We start from the raw sequence: 20,208 nt of genomic DNA, 5'->3' as shown, positions 1-20,208 counted from the left end.
ATGGTGTCCCGTGGTAGTGTGGTAGCCTCCACTGTCCCCGCACAGTCAGAGGGTCCCGGTTTGGGCTTCTGGGCCAGATGCCCCCCTCCCTGTGGGGTTTGCATGTTGTCAGTGTGTGAAAGCAGCATGTGATTGGCTGCAGCCCTGAAGAGACCACCACCATCCAGCAGTCTTTTCATGAAATTGCCCTGTGTTTCCTTCTCTTCGGAGTTTGTATCCCGATGGTTGAATGAACTTATTGTAAGTCGCTTTGGATAAAATGAGTCAGCTAAATGACATGTGATGTGATGTCCTCATTGGGTTGTCAGAGGTAACTTACTTTATGGCTGAATAGATCTACTTTTCTTCGGTTTAAAGTCATACTTATTTTAATGTCTAAAAGTAAATTGTTGGTACATGAATGTTAATCACCCCAACAACTGTAAAAGACAAAGACAATCAAAAACAAATGAACAACAACAAACATAATGTAGACGCACTTTATTCCTAAAACAGAAGCTGCACCATCAGTAGCGGCACACAATTATATGTACACATATACACACACAATTACCTAAATCTGTTATATAAAATATATAATCTGACAATGTACCTTTTAATTCCTCTTCAGAGCTCATTGAGTTACTGTGCGAGAGACTCTGGAGCCGAAGCAGAGAGAGAGGTAAGTCTCATCCACTCATTGGGTGGGACACAAATGCCCAGGCCAGCTTTTTCTTCATTTTTACAGCGTGGCAATAAAAAGGTCTGTACCCTTTGAAAAAATAATATTCTAAAAGCAATCTACAGCAAATTCACTTGAACAGGTTTTTTCGTGTTGTAATTGAGACAATTACACTTTTTAAAACCGATTCCTTTACAGTGAGATGTACACACCCTCTAGGATTTGTAATATATAAAAGATATTAAGCATTAAAAATTCCACATTTAAAAACTTACAATAAATAATATATGCAGGCATTTCATTGAGATAAAATTTCATAGATTGCAATCTACAGTCAATAAAAAGACAATTTATTTTCCTTTTATGAAATGTCCCTTGATCTTCCAAAATGCTAAAATGGATTCTTGGCATCTGATTGATAAATTGATTGGAAACTTGTAGTCAGTCAGTGTTGTTTGAGACACACCGCAGGGAGGAGTCTGTAAATGGGAAGGAAGCACTCTTGTGCCTCTTCCACATCTGCCCTGATGGAATCGGGGATCCGTCTGAGCAGGACATCCGAGCTCCGACTGAGCGAGCCGTCCAATCACATCCCAGCAGTTCGATCCCGTTGAAGAGTTCAGAGCATGTTCTTGATGAAGTTGTACATTTGGGTGAGCACCACAAAGTGAACGGGCAGACAGGAGCGTCGGTCCTGCGTTGCAGGGTCGCATGTGAGCCAGGAGAGGGCATTGTACTGCTCCAGAACAAATCTGTGGGGCACAAAGCAGACGTGGGTATGAGAGATGCCGCCTCGTTCTCTCCTCTTTAACAAAACGGACTCTCATCCGAGCACCTTACCTGAGCACATCAGAGGTGTGGTTGGAGTCCAGGGGATGGGAGTGTTTACTGTGCAAGAGCTCGTCTGATTGGACAGAAGACACGTGCAGGTGTAGTGAGGCCTGTGGAAAAAGAAAAAAGGCCAAATCAGATCCATGTCTTTAGAGTCATTGGTGCTTTTGAGAGATTCACACCAGATGGAATAAAGCGTTCGATATTTAACCAACAATCCTCTGGTTCCCGCTTGAAAAAGATCTAATCTACGATGAGCGGTAGATGTGGCCCTACGTGAAAGCGGACCTACCTTGAGGAAGAGCGGGCACTGGTTCTGGGCTTGAGGGCAGGCGGACCAGAACCAGTCGGGCAGTGGTCCAGCCTTGGCGGTTGAGACGAAGTAGCCCAGAGCCATCGGCTGCTGCAGGATGTTCAGAGCCTCCTCGTGGGACTCCATGCGATCGGCACTCTGTCCCTGAAAGACAACGTGGATCGAATTGAGCACCTCATCCATTCAAATAAATCCTCACATTTCTATCTGGTTTCTGGCATCACGTATTCATTTTGCTAAACATTCTTGAAACCGTGAGAGCAAGCATGATGTCATTACTAGGTTTACCACAGGTGAGCATAGTAATTATGTTTGCCTTTACCCAGGAGTAGTCATTCAAGTAAGTAATCTCCAGTTATTTGTTTTAAACTCATCATTCATCAAGAAGCAGAATTCTGCTCCACCCGAGGGTTACAGAGTCACATTAAAACTTTGCTTCATCACATTAGATGATGAAGGAATAAAGACCATATGACATTTTTGACACCAAATTCCAAAATGGATAAAGAAAAAAGGTTGAGGGTCGACTGTCTCTCGGTTCTTAATCGTTGCCACCAAGTTGGTCCATTCATTTTACGATCTGTACTATTCATGTAATGTTGGCTTTTTTCCCCATCATGGAGTTATAAAAGAAAAAGGAAAAAAAAAAGAAAAAGGTTACCGACCTTGCCTCCATCCCCCCCCTGGTGGAAGTGTGAGCCAGGGGAGTGAACAGGCGAGGTGGTGGGGGAGTTGGGCAGGATGTTTATGAGGTCTGGATCAACCATGTCGTTGTCAAACAGGTCAAAGATGCCCATTCCATCCGATCCATCTGCAGGGGAAGAAAGAAACACGCAGCGTGCAGCCGCCACGGTTCAGTATCTCTCCACCAGCGAGCATTAAAACGTTAAAGCCACGCGTTTCTGTGGGTACTTGTTAGCTTGCGGACCGTACCGGGGTTTATAGGGTTGAAGTTGATGTCGATGGGCTCCGAAGTGTTGGTGTTGACCTGCACCATGGCTGAGGTGGGGAAAACCAGAATGTGTGTGCAGGATGTGTCCTGAGGAGTGCTCAGCTGCGATGTCTGCATGTTGAGGGTGGTGCTGCGACCAAACACCGAACCCGTGGAGACGGAATCTGCAGAGACAAAAGGCTGACCCGTCAGATATTCAGTGACCAGGAGCCTTTTTGCTCAATTTACGATTCTCTTGAATTCAACACGGTTTGTGTGTCCACATTCCACTCCATGCGCTTCTCGTTATTTCTATGTTACTTTCATACAACCATTTACGCATCATACAATACATAAAGCCCATAATATACTGTGTATGTATATAAAAGAATTAAATTATGAAACATTGGGAATTGAATAGCAATGGAAGTAGTGGAAAGTTTGGACACACTTTCTCATTCAATTGAGGAACACAACATGTGACCCAAAACAATGGGGGCTGATGCAGCTGTGACCGGCGGCATATTTAATTGATGTCGGAGGCGATAACGTCTCATTTGTTGCCACAACTCCTCTCTCCTCGTGTCACGTCCTTACATCTCCCTCGGGCAGGACGAGGACACGCGGAAAGGGAGCAAGCAAAGGAAAATCGGGAAATGTGGGAAACCCCTTGAAAGACACACAAACTAATCCGGGCTCTGTGTTACAAAGTCTTAATAAACATGGTAGTACTTCCTTTTACCTGGCATGATGACAAAGGAACCCTGGGGCTCCATGGCAACCAGACAGGCGCTGAGGATGCTGGGAGTGTCCGCTGCAGAGATGCCACACAATCTACACGTCTCCTTGAGGCGTTTGCTAAGAGACTGCAGGTTCCTCCTGCTCAGCAGAATACTCCAGTCTGGGACAGCGAGAGAAGAGCTCCGTTAGCTTGCATACGTCTACGTACAGACCCCCCCCTGCGTGCTCCGCAAACGTGCGCATACCTCTCAGCTCGCCGTGGCCCATTCTGCCGAGCCGCCCAATGACCACCCTCCACGGCAGCGACGTCACCTGCACCAGGCCGAGGCACCACTCCCACAGCTTCTGCAAACCCACTCGCCTGGCTGAGCCCTTTTTCCTACGAGCCCTGTATCAGACACGGCACGTTTACTTAACACGTACGCAAACACAACCTTATCAATAACTAAACTGCCTGTGCGACCTGTGCAGGTTTGCGTTTTTCTCTTCATGGGTGCACATACCTATTGGGTACATCAATACTAATGATGCAGGTCTCCAGCAACTCCCCATGCTGGTCGGTGCAGGAGGCCAGCAACCAGCGCTGGTCGTGGGACAGACAGTAGCCGACAAACAGGACGTTGTACTTCTGGGAGGCCTCGCCAAACGTCTCGCCGAGCTCCGTCTGCTTGTCTTTCACGGGAGCCAAGATGAAGGGCGGCGTGTACAGACGCAGACACTCGGGCCTCTGCACAGAGGGACAGCGTGTCGGTTCAAAGGGGAAATAACACAGAGGACACAGGGTCAGGACGCCAGACTCTTCTGGTTCTGGATGCGATGCAACTTTCTTTACCGGAAGCCACAACAGTTTCAGGCACGAGTGCAGAGCGGCAGTTACCTCTGGGTTCCTGAGCGCCATGTCGATGGCGAGACCGGGACCGAAACCCGTCAGCGCCTTGAAGTTGGTGGAGTTGGGCAGAGGCCGACGACACTGCGTGAACACGGAGAAGGCCAGCGACTTGAGGTGCTGGCCGTAGAGGTGGCGCTCGCCGCTGCGCACGGGCTGCAGGAGATACTGGCAGGGAACAATCTGACAAGAAGAAGAAGAAAAACAGTGGAACTTGGGGATGTGAAAACATGTGTTGGGGTGTGTGTGTGTGTGTGTGTGTTTTGTATGTAGCGTTTTTTTAATATAAACCATTTACAGCCAGCTTGTTTGTTTGTAATTCTGTGCGTTAACATCAATGGCACCTTTTTGCTAACGTGTAGGTTTTAAGTTAAGCTTTTCAAGAGAAAACTAAAACGTATGTAAAATTCTGAGAAATAAATTATATTTATATTAAATATTTGGGAAAACAAAGTGATGTGCAATTGTTGTTGCCAGCAGAGTGACAAGTTGGGATGGGTAGAAATCTATTGAACCAAATGAAGAGAATATTTGGTAGACATAACTTTGATTGGGAAGTGTTGGCCTGGACGATATTTAGCTTCAACTTTTTAGCGGTTTTATCTTTTTTTATCAATGAGTAAATCATTCTTTATTTATGAGGGGTAACTAACAGCAGCACAGCAGCCACTGTTGACAGTCTCAATATGTGCATCTGCATTCTGACATTTAAAATGAGTAAAATATCACAGGGGATACAGAATAAGTATCGGATTCAGATACTGTTTTACCTGAAGCATTGCTTAAAATAGAGAGTATTTATGCAGTTATTATTGGTGATCACTAATTGTATGCATCTTCTAACAGTTTTGGTGACATAAAATCCCAAAGATTCCCAAACAGTTTATGGAGACATAAAAAAATGCACAAGAACTGCTGTCATGTACTGCCATCACTATGTTCTAAAGGGTTAAAATGTACTTATTATTATTTCACTTTTGAATCATGACACAACTAGACATAATTCTCAGTTAGTCAAAAATATTCAGATTACCAACTTTCAGATGATGTATACTCCTTTTATGTAGCATATTTGGCTGAATTAGGATCACCAGAAAAGTCAGACAAAAAACACAAAAATTGGTGCTTCTGCAAAAAATGACAGTAAACGAAGACATACAGTAATTCAAACATGCGTCATTCTACCATCGCTGTACTCAATGATGCTGAAGCCATTAGCGCATTCACACTTCTCAGGTTGATGCAATCTTGGTTTACTTGGTTTACTACACCACAGGTGTTGCAGTTAGCACCTTGGGTTAGTGTGTGCTAATGAGGCCCCTCCTCCTCGTCACAGCCCTTTGTGTCGGCTGGTAACGTGCTCTATTATGACTTAACTGGCAGATTGGACGCCATCCACCTACTGCTCAGCAGCTTCCCGTGGGAGAGTCAGACTGTGCAGATCTTAACGTGTCTAGCCAGTAGCAATAACACCAAGATAAGACTTAAAACAGTTATGATGTTGGCCTGTACCTGTACTGAGACAGCGTTTCTGATGCGAGCCGGCAGGAACTGGAGCATCTCCATGTAGCAGCGCAGGAGGCCCAGCGTGTAGGCGCTGGAGTGGACCTCTCGGTCGGCGTCTTCGTAGCTGAAAGGGTCAACGATGTACACAACGATGGCGGGCGGGTAAGACACGGCGTGGGATTCTCCGTCCGTTGGCTTCCCCACTTTGTCCCTCTCCATTGTGCTGTTGAAGACAATGGTTTCGAAATCAGTCCTACAGAAACAACCAAATATTTCCCAACAAAAATCGGCAAACAGAAAAAGAACCGTGGGGTTTTTAGGAAAATCCAAAACCAATCCAAAGTTCTGGACAAAGCACAATTGCTGGAGTTCCCCTATAATTGCCACCAAATGAATATTATAGCGGGTTTGGTCGGGAGGGTCATTTTGGAAAATGTCCTAAAAAACATGGAACTAGAAACAAGCCAAGAAACATCAATAAAATATAGATTTTTACTGGCCGACAAATAGTAGTTTACATTTATTAGGGTGGACCTAAGGACAAGCCAGAATGGTTATGAATCCATTTGTTCAAAAGATTTTAGTAGTTTGGAAAAAGGTCATCATTTGCATCCCTTTCTGTCGACTCGCTGTCTTAACAGCGCCATCACGGCTCAGCTGACAGCGACGCACAGAGATCGGCTGTGATAAGCCATGTCCTGTATTCACATGTGAGACAACAAGGTGACATTCATGTGTGACATTTATCTCTGTCAGACAGCTGTGGACTACAGGGGATGTGACAGCTTAAAAATCATACAAACAGAGGGGGATTTTCGACTTAACTAATTGAGAATAAGTGTTCATTTACTGAGATTTACTAAATGTTCTTTTAATGTAGGACTTAATCACTATTTGTACACATTAAAAAAAAAAAAAAAAAATCTAAAAAAGCTTTCCAGAAGTGGTAAAAACCATCAGCAAAAATAAAATGTAATCCCTCCATCTGGATGATTCGTGGAGTCTTATAGTGTGAACCCACCTCTCTGGCGCTTCAGTGGGCCCTGGAGGCTGGTTAGCAGAAGGTCCGTTTTCTGCAAGCCCCCCGGGACCCTGTGGGTTCAACTGGGGTCCGTTCTGAGACGTGCTGCCCTGCATGCCTGCTGTCCCAAACGGCGTGTAAGAGCTCGGCTTGGCTAAAGCCATTCCCCCGACCGTCTGGGAGCCTGAGGTGGAAGAGGGAGGGGTGCTGTTGATCTGGGCAGGCGGAGCAGAGCTGGTGCTGGAGCTGGTGGTGTTGGTGCTCGGGGGTCCTGAGGAGGTGCTGGCAGAGCTGGAGGTCTGGGAGGAGGGAGAGGCCACAACGGGGCCGCGCTGGGACAACAAGGAGCTATCCAAAGACTGCTCTGACAGGTACGGAGCTGACAGAGGAGAAAAGAAAAACAAAACAGGTGATAAGTTGTTATTCCTACAAACTATGTGACCTTTAAAAATTGGGGATTTTAAGATTTAATAGTCAAAGTGTTACCGAGATCATAGCGGCACACTTGAGCAAATAGCTTGAGCTTGTTAAAGGCTTCATTGTTTCCATCTTTGGCAGCCATCTTAAGGAACCAGTCACTGAGGGGCTGCTCCGTCATGCTCCGGCCTTCTGTGGTGCCAACCTTCAATACGCCCTCTGGGTGACTCTTGCAGATGGGCCTGTGTTGCCCAAGCTGACATGCCTGAGGACAAAAAGGGGAGATGAAGTGAAAATGATACGGCGTAAATCACTTGGAGAGAGCTTGAACTGGATTAGAGGGCATGTCAGCACACGAGGTGTTTCCCTGCCAGGTGCCTACCTCATACATAGCACTGAGATCTTTGAAGAAGCTCTTTGCTCCGCGGAGCAGAGCTTCATTTTCGGGGCAGACGACAACGTATCCAACATCTCTCTGGGAACCGAAAGGATCCAGAAGAAGCTTCTCCCAATAGGGCAATCCAAAAGGAGAAAGCACTACAAAATCATACTCGTAACCGACCAAAAAAGTGGGGATGGGAAGTGGCTCAGGGGACTCGTCGGTACCTGCAGTGAAAAGACGACAAAAAACAGTCATTTAGTATTTCTTTCAACCACAACCACTTTATTTCAAAGAAGATCTGGTACACTTTCCACGCACCATATGATCCCCTCCCGGCCATCTTGTGGAACTGCTGCCAAGTGAGTGGTCCCTGAACGCCCCATGAGCGCACACTCCTTTTCTTCTGAATGGTGTCCTGCAGCACCGGCTGGAGAGACAGCAACACCCGCAGGACGTCCTGAGAGAATAACTTGCTCATGTCTGCCGCTAGACAAAAAGGAAAAATAAAGAGAAAAAATGTCTTAACTCAGTGTGCTTGAGGCTGGCGATGGAAAAAGAAAACATAAAATCAGCTTGTCGGACAAAGAAACGAGGAGATGAAAACACATACATTTGCATTTTGGCCACTGATGAAGACAGGTGCTTTTCACTAGTGTTTCATCTACTTTGCCTCCTGACATATTGTCCATGAATTGCCTTCCGTGCTCCAGGGCCATGTAGCAGTCATTATAACAGTCTCTCTCCTCCACCCTCAGAAACGAGCTGGGGACCGAGCCTCGCTTCGGGTACTCCACGCCCGCCATCGGAGCAAAAGGGTTGGTGCACTGGTCCTGCAGCAGCAGAATGAGCTCATCCGGAGGCTTCTCCGTCAGGCTGCCCGCCTTGTGCGCCGTGGACGACCGCAGCTCTTCAAAGCAGCGCTCCGTGTCCCGACTGGCGTCCGAGCCTCGCACGACGACGTCCAGCTCGTCCTCCAGGAACAGCCCGGCTGATTGGCCGAAACGTCGGTTGGCAACGGCGCTGAAGCCACAAGTGCAGGGGTACTGGGCCTCGCCGTTGTCTTTGAGGTACACGCCTACATCCGCACCTCTGATGTTCATGTTGCAGACGCAGACGCAGCAACTGTCGAAGTTGCAGTCCTTGAAGAGATTCATCACGGACTCGGAGAGAATGAGGGTGACGTAGAGGCTGTGCGCCTCCGGGATGGAAGGAACCGTGGCGGGCTCAACGGAGCTGAGAGGTCGGCAAGTTGAAGCCGTCGAGGCGGGGGAGTAAAGGTCAGAGTTGTCATACTTGAGCGAACCCTGCACGCTGGAGGGGCCGCGGGGCGTCCGTGGAGTGCGTGGCGTGCGAGGCGTGGGCACGGAGAACCGTGGCGTGGCTGGGGAGGGCAGGATGCCCGTGCCGCTGTTGCTGGGGGGAGCACTGCTGGACATGAAGGGCGTGTGGGTCTGAGGGGTGTAGGTCTGGCTGTAGTCGGGCTCCACACTGGGGACGTTACTGTCAAAGAGAGAAACGTGGATTTAAATTTAGTTCTTTTGTGGTTCCAACAGATTTTCCATTGGGAAAAAGCACATAAATGCATTTTCCTTTCAACATATTTGTCAATATGCATTACATGTAAAGGGCTGTTAAATGTGAAGTCACTACAACAACCCACATCAAGTGAGCACAATCATTTCCACCGATGATTTTATACATCGTAATGATTGGTTTCAAAATGTTGACAAACAAATTAACTTGTATTAAGCTTCTGCTGACTATTTAAGAAGCAATGAAAAGCAATTTATTGAATTGGTTACAATTACATCACAACAAATATTAATAAATAGATTAAAAAAAACTACTTTTTCTCCAAAAATAACGGTTGTATTGCTGTAAATGTTCATCTTAAACTGAAAGCCATGTTAACACTTTTACTGTACCATTATAGGATGTGTCTATACGTTTCAGACCTAGTTGCTGTGATAGGAAAATATGCAGTCATATGTGATATGTTGCTTTTATGTACACTGGTGATGGGACTACATCGACCACCACTGCGTTAGTGGCCTCATCCCCAAAAAGGCCCCGTTCCCCACTGTTAAATGCACACACCTGTCTTTGGTGAGGAGATTGACGTTTGTCACTGGGGGTATTAGCTCCATTTTGCCCATGGTCCAGCTGGGCGTGTACACACAGTCTTCAGGCAGTTTGATGGGCAACAGACACTGGCTGGGTAGCATCTTCAGGGGCGCGTACATGGAGCAGCCGATTAACAACTGACACGACTCCGGCTTGAACACAAAGGAAAAGTCCTAAGAGAGGGAGGAAAAAAAAAAGTTTAGATGGTGAAGTACACTGACAGAGAGGAAATGTTAAACTTACCCCGTACTTGACAGGTGTGTGTCATGTCATACCTTTATTTCGGATGGCTTTGGGCTACAGAATCCCTCCTCTACCTCCATCTTAAAGTGGTTGTTGAGCTGGCTTCCGTCCAAAAGGGCGAGGCTCGTGCCCGCTTCCAGGCTATCCTTGCTGCCGGAGTTCATGGGAGAGTAACCCTGCTGCTCCAGGGAGGGCGGGGTGGGAAACATCTGGTGCAGGTCTGCTGAGCCTAGAGATTTAAAGACATTAGGACTTGTCTTGAATCGTATGATGAATGGCTCCAACGCGCGGTGATTAAATAGTGTCCTGCCCCCTTACTTATGCAAGACAGGGGGTCCGTCGTGGCTGCTTTATTGTCTTTACAGCCAAACTTGTCATCTTTTCCGACACCAGCTCTTTTGGATTCAAGCTGTGAAGACAAGAAAAACATCACACAAATCAATATGAATGTTTCAAAACGCTTTACACGCACCAACCTTTAATTTCCGGTCTATACAGATTCTCTTACAGCTAGCTCATCTTCATCCGAATTAAAAATCTTATCCAGGTCACTGTATGACACGGCCAAGTCGTTCTCGTGGATCAGGCTGGTGGAGGCTGCAGGTTTACTGCCTGATGGGCCCTGACCATCTGCAACGCAAAACAATCGGAGGAGACCTCAAATTAAGACATTATAATGTAACTAGAATTACATGTCCAACCTCGGGGACAAATGAATAAAGCAAAGGCCTTCTTACCGTCTGCTGCTCCAGAATCTTCGTCCGTCTGGATGGAAAAAGAAAATATTATATAAAATTTATAATAATAAAATGATACCAGCCTAGTAACCAACCTAACCTAGAGAACTAGAAATTAAGTTAAAACATGGTGCGAAACTGGCCAAACTATACACATGCTGAACAGCTCAGGCTTCCCTCGCACTACCAGAAGATTGGAAGAGATTTCAGCAGGAACACCGATGTTATTCTAACATACCGGTTTCTTGTTGCCATCTCTCTCAGCTCCGGCCTTGTCCTTTTTGTCTGAGAAGCTGAACTCATCGTCCCCCTCTTCGAAGGCGTAAGGGTCTGGATCCTCCCCGTACTCCCCGTCTCCCGAGGCGGAGACTAGATGGCTGTTTCTCCGCTGGGCGTAGGTCTTGATCAGCTCCTGGGACACCTTCAGGGGCTGCATGGAGCCCGACATCAACCTGCGTGAGAAGAGATTGTGCAGAGATGCTCACACAGCGACCGGAATCCCGTTTAAACGCAACAGCTCCGCGTGTCATAATGCGGCCACGGATGAGGGGCTGAAACACTCACTCGGTGACGGACACTACGCTTTCGGTTCCGCCGCTTCCCCCTGAGTCGCCGCGTATTTTATCCACGGGCAGCTGCGGCGTGAGGAAGCTGGACGCCTTCTTCCTGGGCAGGTTGAAATACTTCCACGGGTTGTGGGTGGAGTCTTCGTTGGGGTTGATGGCGGAGCCCGCAAAGACGGTGGGTTCTAAGGTTTCACTGAAGGCCGGGGGGAAGGGCAGAGGCATAGGCACGTTCTCCAGCTGAGGCTCCTCGGACGTGCCCTTCTGGGGCAGCAGACAGGGCTCCACCGACGGCGGGTAGAACTGTTGGTGAATGGGCGTGGACGAGTTCTTCATCTCACTCGGAGTCATGCCGCCGTCCGCGTGGTCGCAGGGGTGCGGGCTCAGCGGAGGCGGGGGCGGGGAGCCGGCGAGGTCCCCGGAGGGGCCGTGCGTGTGCAGCGTCGGGGCCTTGGAGGACACCGTGTCCACGTGGTGCAGGCTGGGATAGGAGCCCTCCTCCTGCGACCTCAAGCAAAGCCTCTGGGTCTGCGGCTCCAGGGACGGCTCCTCGCTCACAGAGTTGCGGTGGTGAAAAGGCGTCTGCGGCCTCTTCTGCTGCTTCTCCACCTTTTCCAGCTTCTCGCCCAGCTTGTGCTTCGGGGCCGACTGGGCGGGCAGGCCGGATGACGGTGGATGTCCTGAGGCGCTGCTCGCCCGCTGTTTCGGATTCTTATGGCTGTGTGAAAAGAATAAATAATGCATTCAGGGATCTCTCTCTTAATTGTAAACACTGTCAACAGCTAACGCAAGCCAGTCTACACACCGGGAGCAGTTGCAATGTGGCCGGTGCGTACACTCCACAAAATCCCAAAGTCCAGTGTTGTCCGACTCCTCCTCAGCGGTCCCATTGGTCAAGCCAGTAAATTTCCTCCTATTAAAAAGACAAAAGCGAGATAATCAGTCAGCATTGAGGGACTACTTTGACTGGCAGTGATCATTTTGAGGACAGGACGTAACAAAACATACTTGTTGCCTGTGCGGTTGATGTTATACTCCTGCCACACGGACTCAACCATCTGGCTGGCCAGCCCGCGAGGGATTTTACCCCCATGGAGAGTGTTGTTGGAGCTGTAGCCATCCGACACAGAGGACAACTTGAGCCACTTCTGGGAAGGCTGATAATCTGTACAGTAAGGGAAGACCACTGAGAAGTGAGTACGCAGATTCTCACAGAAATAAGTTCAATCGGGTCCGTTCAATGCGCAGCGTCAAGTCTCACCTGTCTGGGCCTCCTCGGGGGAAGTGGGAGGAGTCAGAGTGACAGAGGACATGGCGGGATCTCTGTTAGCCGCCTGGCCCTGCTGAGCCCCGCACAGGCTTCCTGAGGTATTGACTGAGCCCTGAGGGACCACAGCGGGGAGGTCCGAAAGGGGGAGAAGTACCAGACAGGAAGGGTAAACCATCCTTACGCCCGCTGAAACCAAACAAAAACACAATTATATACATTTACAAAACTTCCGCAAGAAGAAATTATTTTCCCCCCCTTTTGTGTGTGCATATGTGCATTTACCATTATATATACACACACAACACCACAATCATTAAAAACAACAGGATCTGGTAGGAGAATCAAACCGGCATAGACAACTGGAGACTTTACTATATTTTAATCTATTTTGTTACTTGTCCAATATTACTTACTAGATCGTTGGTCAACCAAAAAATGTTGTTTCTCAAACCGTTTGGAGTCTTTAAGCAGTCTCTACGGTATTTTGTATGATTCTCGCGGTATCGCGGTATTATTTTTTTCATGTATACACATTCATTCATTGACACTTATAAAAGGGGCCGCCGGTCTTTGTACAGCTCCCTGGCCAACTCGCGCGTCAGCTGTTGCGGCTGCTAGCGCTGCCACCAGAGGCAATAAATTGTCTTCTAACTTACGTCAGATTTCTCAAAACCAAAACCCTCCAAATGACACATAGCTCCGCTCTCGGGCACAAGTTGTGTTGGTGCATCTCTGGTCTCTTCTTTCTGCGTCGCCCTTTTCCTTGTTGTTATGTAGCAATGGAGTCTCTTTGTGTTGTGATAGCGGGCAAGCTGAACCCAGCATGTCGTTTGGCAGTGGAATTTTCTAAATGTACAATTATGTCACGTAATGTAACAGTGTCTGTTTACCAAGTTAAAAGCATTTGTTGGGAGTTATAAATTGTTGTAATAAAGTTACAACTATGACTCAATCTCAATACACATAAAACAAGTAGCTCCGGCCGCTACGCCCTCGGCGATGGGCAGCGAGAAATATATTTTGTCGTCTGCCGAAGAGCGACAACAGTCTTTATGCATCGGTACGACGGTGTGTTAAAAAAATTCTGAGCGCAAGGAAAATTGAAAGCGGGATACTGCCCAGCCACGGAGTCTTACCGACAAGGATCTCCACGGCAGCCAGGGAGTCATCCTCCCAGTCGGTATCCTCCATTTTATCTTCCTGGACCTTCTTGGTCTTGGGGCTGATGGGATAGAACTGCCTCCACTCTTCTATGAGCTTTTGAGTAGGGTGGTCCGACATCTTAAAAGCCTGACCGGTGAGGGTCCCATTCAGGCCGTACGGGCTCAGGATGACTGGAGGGACGAGAAAAGTCACAACACTCACACATGATGTATAATGAAGCCAATGCAAAAGGCTTTTGTTTTAAGGTTGTGCACGGCTGATGTGTTCCTACCTTGCAAGGGGCTGGAGTTCTGCTGGGCGAGGCTGATATGTTCCTCGTTGAGTCGCTGAAGAGGCTGATGCTGGGCGATCTCCACACTCGTGCACACATTGCTGTCACCGTGTACGAAGAAGGTGAATGCACAAGACAGGTGCTCGCTGCAGGGTGAGTCAAAGATAAAACATCGCAATTGTTAAAGAGAGATTTGTCCCAAAGCAAAACTAAATCATTTAGCTTCAAAAAATCCTTCACTTTTCACTTGTCAGCACACGATAGCAGATGTGACTCACAACTAATAGCGGGATCCTGAGGTTGCAGTGGGGCTGTAAAGGTTTGAGGATTCATACTATAAAGTCAAACGTCACAAACTGGTGCATTCAGTCGCACGCAGATTACACGGTATATGGCTATAGGCGGTCAGCAATTTCCGATGAGGTTAGCCCAAGAAGCAGATTAGCATGTTGTTGGTCCCGCCATGTCTAGCGTAAATAAACCCGTGGAGTTGGAAAACTCACCGACAGGTTCCTGGTCAAACAAAGCAGCAATAGAAATAGTGCATAGTGTATTAGCCGAGGCCGGCGTGATTATCGTGCTGCACTATGGTAGGGTGTGTGAATGCAAACGCATTAAACTCAGCAAACAGATTGATGATACAGGTTTGGCTGCTTTGAATGTTTGAAATATAACCACAGAGGAATAAATTAAAAAAGAAAAAAAAATCGTTGAAATTGCAAAAGTATTTTTTTGTCTGTATTTTTACTATAGCATGATCTATTTTAGAGCATGTAAAAAAAATAACATTAGTTTACGAAAGCTGCCGATAGGAAAAACATTTCCCCTTTTAAATGACCAGTTTACTACATTATGGATAATCAAATTGAGTGCACGCCACTCGTTTCTGTCGCCTGTTTTCTCAAATATGAAGAACACTTCCTCGCACATTTGCCATCATACTAAGCATAAACCTGCGATCGGATACAGCACACAACACGCTTCGATTCACAAGCGTGTTGGATTCCCAGTTGAAACCATTAGCAAACCGCCTTGTGAGTTACAAAATGAGTCAAAAATAGACACGGGGGATTTTTATAGTCCTAAAACGTTATTCATTTTTCTAGCTACTTCTGCAGGGCCGTGTGCCCAAACGCACTAAAATAGTACTTGTTGACACGGTTGCTGTAAAACCACAGTGCCCACTAAGCAGTTTCCAAAGACTGCCCGGCTCACCAGCCGGAGAGCGCCGGCAACAGAAAGGCCTGTAGACGTTTATGTTATCGGTTCTGCGCTGCTGCCTCACAACACACTTGTAGATAGCTTTATGTTTGAAAAATACACGGGAAAGCAAGAAATCACCTCCTGTTCTACAACAACTCTTATATAGCTGCTAAAACTCTCATTGACAAAGCTGCCAGAGGGAACGGAGCCAGAGGGGCAGTGCATCAAACACAAGTCAGCTTGGATCAACAGAGCAAAAGACGTACAGGCTCAAATTAGCTTGTCAGGGAACTCCGGCCCGCTCATCCAAGAGCAATGTGACCAGTAAAACTATGTGACCACCCTGGTGTACAAGAGGCAAGGAAATACAGCTTTGCAGAACCCCACGGTTATTTATGTGCTGCTGCTGCTGGTTCCCCTCAGGCTTAGATTTCTACAACACAAACTATTTTTTTTTTTTTTTTAAGTAGCGTGTTAACATTTAAAAAAGTGCAGACAGGTCTTGAATTAAATTTAAAAAGTACGCAACCGGCTGGGTGACTTCTGCTTGAAAATGGTGTGGCGCTGACGTTGTAATTAAAAAAAGAATTGTAATAATCCTGTCATACTCCATCATTATTATTAAACATTCCAGTGACTTAAAACAACATTGATCTTGTTGTAAATGCTGGAGTAATATGATTAGGAATATATGATATGACAACTGACCTCTGATTATAGAACTGTACAAACAGAAGCAGATTTGCGTTTAACAGCCCAGCGCCATGGTTACACTACATAAGGATGGTCTTCTTAATACATTTTTCAAGCTTGTTTTTTTGTGAGAATAGGGACGATCTCTCAATGAATCCTGAATGGGAATTTTAACAGTTGCTGCCAGAGGCTAGGAATTGTAATGGGTTTAAAGCACAAATTTGAGAACAATGAAGACATCTGTTTGCAGGCTTTACATACAGCAGTTACCGCTCATATTTATCGGCCATCCAACCAGCATAAAATACTGCATGCATACTTCAAACTGTGTTCACAACCAACGTGTCACACCGTGTAGTAAATCCAGCTCTTTATAAAGAGATCTGAAATACTGTAAGACTTCTCGATTGTAATTCCAAGAGCAAATGGGAATAACAAACACTGGCTCTTCTTCCACATTGATCTTCAGTAAGCTAGTTCAGCTGATTTCTTTTCTAACTTCCATAATAACTTTCTAGACACCTTTAAAATAATGTCAGCAGCAGCAGCAGGTTTCTATCAAAACCTTTCAGGCGATGGTGGCGGCATAACCTCTTGTTTTTCAAAAGTAAGGATTTTATTGAGAGAAATGTTGAGACTTCTAGAAATTGCTTAAAAATGTCCAAAGTAGAATCATTTCTGAATAAAGACCACCAGCAAGTGAGAACATCGTCTTTGTTAAATAGAGAAAAACCAGAGCGACAGACAGCAATAAGGGAAAATCATGGTGAATCCCAAAACAACGCAGACATACAGGTAATTCCTGTGGATTCAAAGAGAAAGCAGCCCCGCCACACCTTTTCCTAGACAACTTGACAATTACTCTTGGCTGCAATTTGTCACGTTACAGTACGTCATAGGACTATGTCGTTGGCCGTTAGGAGGCCGAGCGTACCTTTTGTTAATGGTCTTCTCCTCCTTCTGGTATGGCTTAACGAACCACTTGCCGATGCGAACGAAGCCACGGTTCATGAGGCAGCGCTCCAACAAGTTGTGGATGGCTTTGAACAGGAGCGTCCGACACTCGTAGGATAGGCCACTCTCCCACTCCCCATCCTCCTCACCTGAAACAAAGGAGATACATTGAACCAGATGTTGGCAAATAGACCTCACTCTTTCCTAAAGAGCTGAGATGACAAATTTGAAGAAAAAAAAAAAATATATATATATATATATATATAAAATTATAATTTCGATGTTAAAAAATATGTTCAGTGCGAAAAGATTTGTTCCCCCGATAAAGGCTACATACATTGTATTATTAAATATAAAAGACATAAATATAAATACAAAATTAACCCCTTGAAATGGAATTGCAATTCCTGTGTGTTGTAGCTCGCTCTGTCCCTCTAATGACCGATCTGTGCGGTCTTCAAGTTACACCTGACACTCCTTAGGACGGGAGAACGGATAGCTGCCAACTGCAGCAGCCCCCAAGGGGAACCGCTTCACAAATAGGAAGATAGACTGAAGCTACAACTAAACCTTCGTACCAAATCAAGACGGGGTTAGGAGACTCTGGTGGCCAACACCTATTTTGCTACCACACAAACACGCACCTCCGTGGCTGAGAGCCAATAGATTCCAAAAGGCTTTATGATGAATGATAAAAGCCCTGACAGAAAGGCTAATCACATCTTATCATCCACTGAATCTGTATTTGAAAACTGCATTCAAATTATTTGCTCCAAGTTAGAATGGTTGGCATTGTCTTCAAACACTAAACATGTTTCAACAGGAACAACCTGTCCACAAATGGACCAATTTTCCCGCATTAAGATTGAGGCATCCATTTCAAAGCACTGCTTGGATTCCATAAGAATATGGAAATAAAATGTTTTTACCATTTACAGAAGGGAATTAAATCTAAATTTTTGTGTAACCAGTTGTGATGAACATGGAGGTGTTGCATGCACTTACTAGAGAGCTCATTGTGAATTAGTTCGGCAAAACTGGGGTCGTCCCCCCACCAGAAAAGCCAGAGCTCTCTGCGACCCGGGGTGTGGTGCCTTCTCCACACACTCAGCACGTCTGCCGCCAGGCAGCGGCTGAAACTACACAGGATAGGGTCCTCCTCGGTCACTGGGAAAAGGATTGGCGAAGAGGTGGGCCCTTGCCACACAAAACGCCGCCATTTTATTCCAGTTAAATCGGCCTAAAAAAGCAAAAGGGGGAAAAACAAAAGGTGAGAATAAACACGGCAGAGCTGCACAGCATTAGGCCAATCATCTGTTGTTGACTGCATACCTCAGTCAGTCAAAGTGTGTGAGTAATTCCTCTACTGAACACACACACACACACACACACACAATAATAAAATGTTGATGAGTCCTGTCATTCAGAAAATCACTCACTGAAAACAGGTAAAAAGAAAGACTTGCAGATCACTTGGAAAGTTTTGCAATACTTTGTACATGTGCTACCACGATCATGGTTAAAACGTAACTGTCATGTAGTGATCAAGTTGGCAGTTATTTGCCATTATTGACACACCACTGTGTAGAATGAGATTAGAATATTTCCCCTAATTTAAACTATTTGACTTAACGTTCATATTGTGAGTCATTTCAATTATTATTAGAAAAACATCACACTTGACAGGTTTTAAATAATTCGGCTGTTGGCTTGACCTGTTACCATCACGTTACCAACATTAATGCTTGTTGAGAATGTGTGTAACCAAAGCGGAGTACACACACACACCACTAAGCCCTTTTCAGGGAAAACTCTTTAATATAGTTAATCTGCAGTACGATCTTTCTATATTATGAAAGTTAGTTGGATCACGGCTTGCAAGTTGCAGGCCCGATGCCTTCACGCCAGTCTGCAACTGACGTTACAAAGCTTGTTGCCTGATTAGCCAAAATGGCTTTCTGGCCTCTCGGCAGCAGAGCTAACGCTAGCTAGCGCAGAGAGCAGTGTGTCTTACCAGGCAGAAGAGATTGGAGTGGCAGTCCTCCAAACTGGCCCCGTTTGGTACAAAGCACGAACTCATCCTTTCACTGCGTGGTTGTAACGTTAAAGTCCATTGTCTCAATCACCATCGGGGGCAATAGCTGGTGTAGTTGTGTAGCTGGCGGAGCGATCTTCTGTCGTAATTATCCCGTTAAAGCGCTGACCAACTTGCTAGCTACAGGCTAGCTACCGCTAGTCAACCGGACAACTTCTAACCGGCGCTAGCCTCCACTGGCCCGGTGGCGCAAACTAGCGTCAGACAGGCAGCCAGATAGCGTTAACTGTAAGCTTTTAGCTATTCGATTCATCAATCCTAGTTGAAATGTATTGTCTGATCGGGTTAGCCGCAAGCTTGCAGCTACATTGCCGTAACACCAAATAGTCAACGTCAACAGCACCCGAAAAGACCAACGTTGAATCAAACACAAGAAAAGTTAGATGCGCAATAAAAATAAGAGCTCGAAAACTAAAAAAACTTCACCTCAAAAGCGTAGTCGCCGGTGTGCTAATGCTAATGCCAGCTAGCTGATCTGAAACAATTTCAAAGCAAAGGAACTCTCCCCTCCCCCTGATCTCTCCTAGCCTGCTAGCACAAAAGCTAACATACCAGAGCTCCAGCGCTAGCTTGCTAGCTAAATAAAACAATTAGCTACACCGCCCTCCTTTTCGCTAAAACCATCACAGTGCTCCGTCATCGTAAAACTACTCTTAAAACAGACGAAATGCCGAATTGGCGAGACTACTCATCGGCTACTTTTCTCTGCCTGATCCATGGGTCCTGCAGATTTCCATTATTTCAGTTCATGGATTGAATTCTTTAATGGCGGCCAGGAGGACAACTCTGCCTCTCAACTCCTATTGGCCAATTTGTGGTAATGGGGGCGTCATCCGTCTTCAAGTAGCTCCATGACTTCACAGTTTACAAGATGAGAGCTCCGGTGCATCTGTCATACAGTCAGTGGTCACTCCTCAACGATGTCTCTTATTAAAAATGGACCACTTGTGCAACATCTGCTGCGTATGACTGATGTAAATAACTGACTTTTCTTTTCTTTCTTTTTTTTACAAATATGTAGTTTTACATAGATTATGTTTTGTTGTTGTTTTTGTTTTTTTTACAAATATCCATGTTATTAAGAAAAAGCAATTTGTCAAAGCCTTTTGCTTTGGCATTTAAACGGATACAGCAGTTATGAAGTTATCTAGGTCAAGTTGTGCAGAAGATGGAGACCTGATCCCATCGAAAGGCTAGAGGCT

The 20,208-nt window shown here is 46.1% G+C and overlaps 1 protein-coding gene across 1 annotated transcript; it reads right to left on the bottom strand.

Moving 5' to 3' along the window:
- Positions 1-465: 465 nt before the first annotated feature.
- On the bottom strand, positions 466-19,822 carry LOC120820512 (mediator of RNA polymerase II transcription subunit 13-like). Its single transcript, XM_040178381.2, has 30 exons — positions 18,926-19,822; positions 17,917-18,151; positions 16,892-17,060; positions 14,062-14,207; positions 13,763-13,960; positions 12,618-12,812; positions 12,365-12,521; positions 12,162-12,269; positions 11,358-12,074; positions 11,032-11,245; positions 10,794-10,821; positions 10,565-10,686; positions 10,375-10,465; positions 10,089-10,285; positions 9,787-9,986; positions 8,300-9,189; positions 8,008-8,175; positions 7,690-7,913; positions 7,377-7,572; positions 6,891-7,269; positions 5,876-6,092; positions 4,355-4,546; positions 3,981-4,204; positions 3,723-3,865; positions 3,479-3,637; positions 2,739-2,921; positions 2,471-2,616; positions 1,785-1,949; positions 1,502-1,602; positions 466-1,413 (listed from the first exon to the last, which is right to left on the bottom strand). Exons 1-30 carry the CDS (start codon positions 18,989-18,991, stop codon positions 1,281-1,283), a joined length of 6,363 nt encoding a protein of 2,120 aa, XP_040034315.1. The 5' UTR covers positions 18,992-19,822; the 3' UTR covers positions 466-1,280.
- Positions 19,823-20,208: the final 386 nt, after the last annotated feature.

Source organism: Gasterosteus aculeatus, chromosome 1, assembly GCF_964276395.1.
Source record: "Gasterosteus aculeatus chromosome 1, fGasAcu3.hap1.1, whole genome shotgun sequence".
In the NCBI taxonomy this organism is placed as follows: domain Eukaryota; kingdom Metazoa; phylum Chordata; class Actinopteri; order Perciformes; family Gasterosteidae; genus Gasterosteus; species Gasterosteus aculeatus.
Note: the sequence above shows the minus strand (reverse complement) of the source record. Positions and strands in the feature narration are given on the sequence as shown.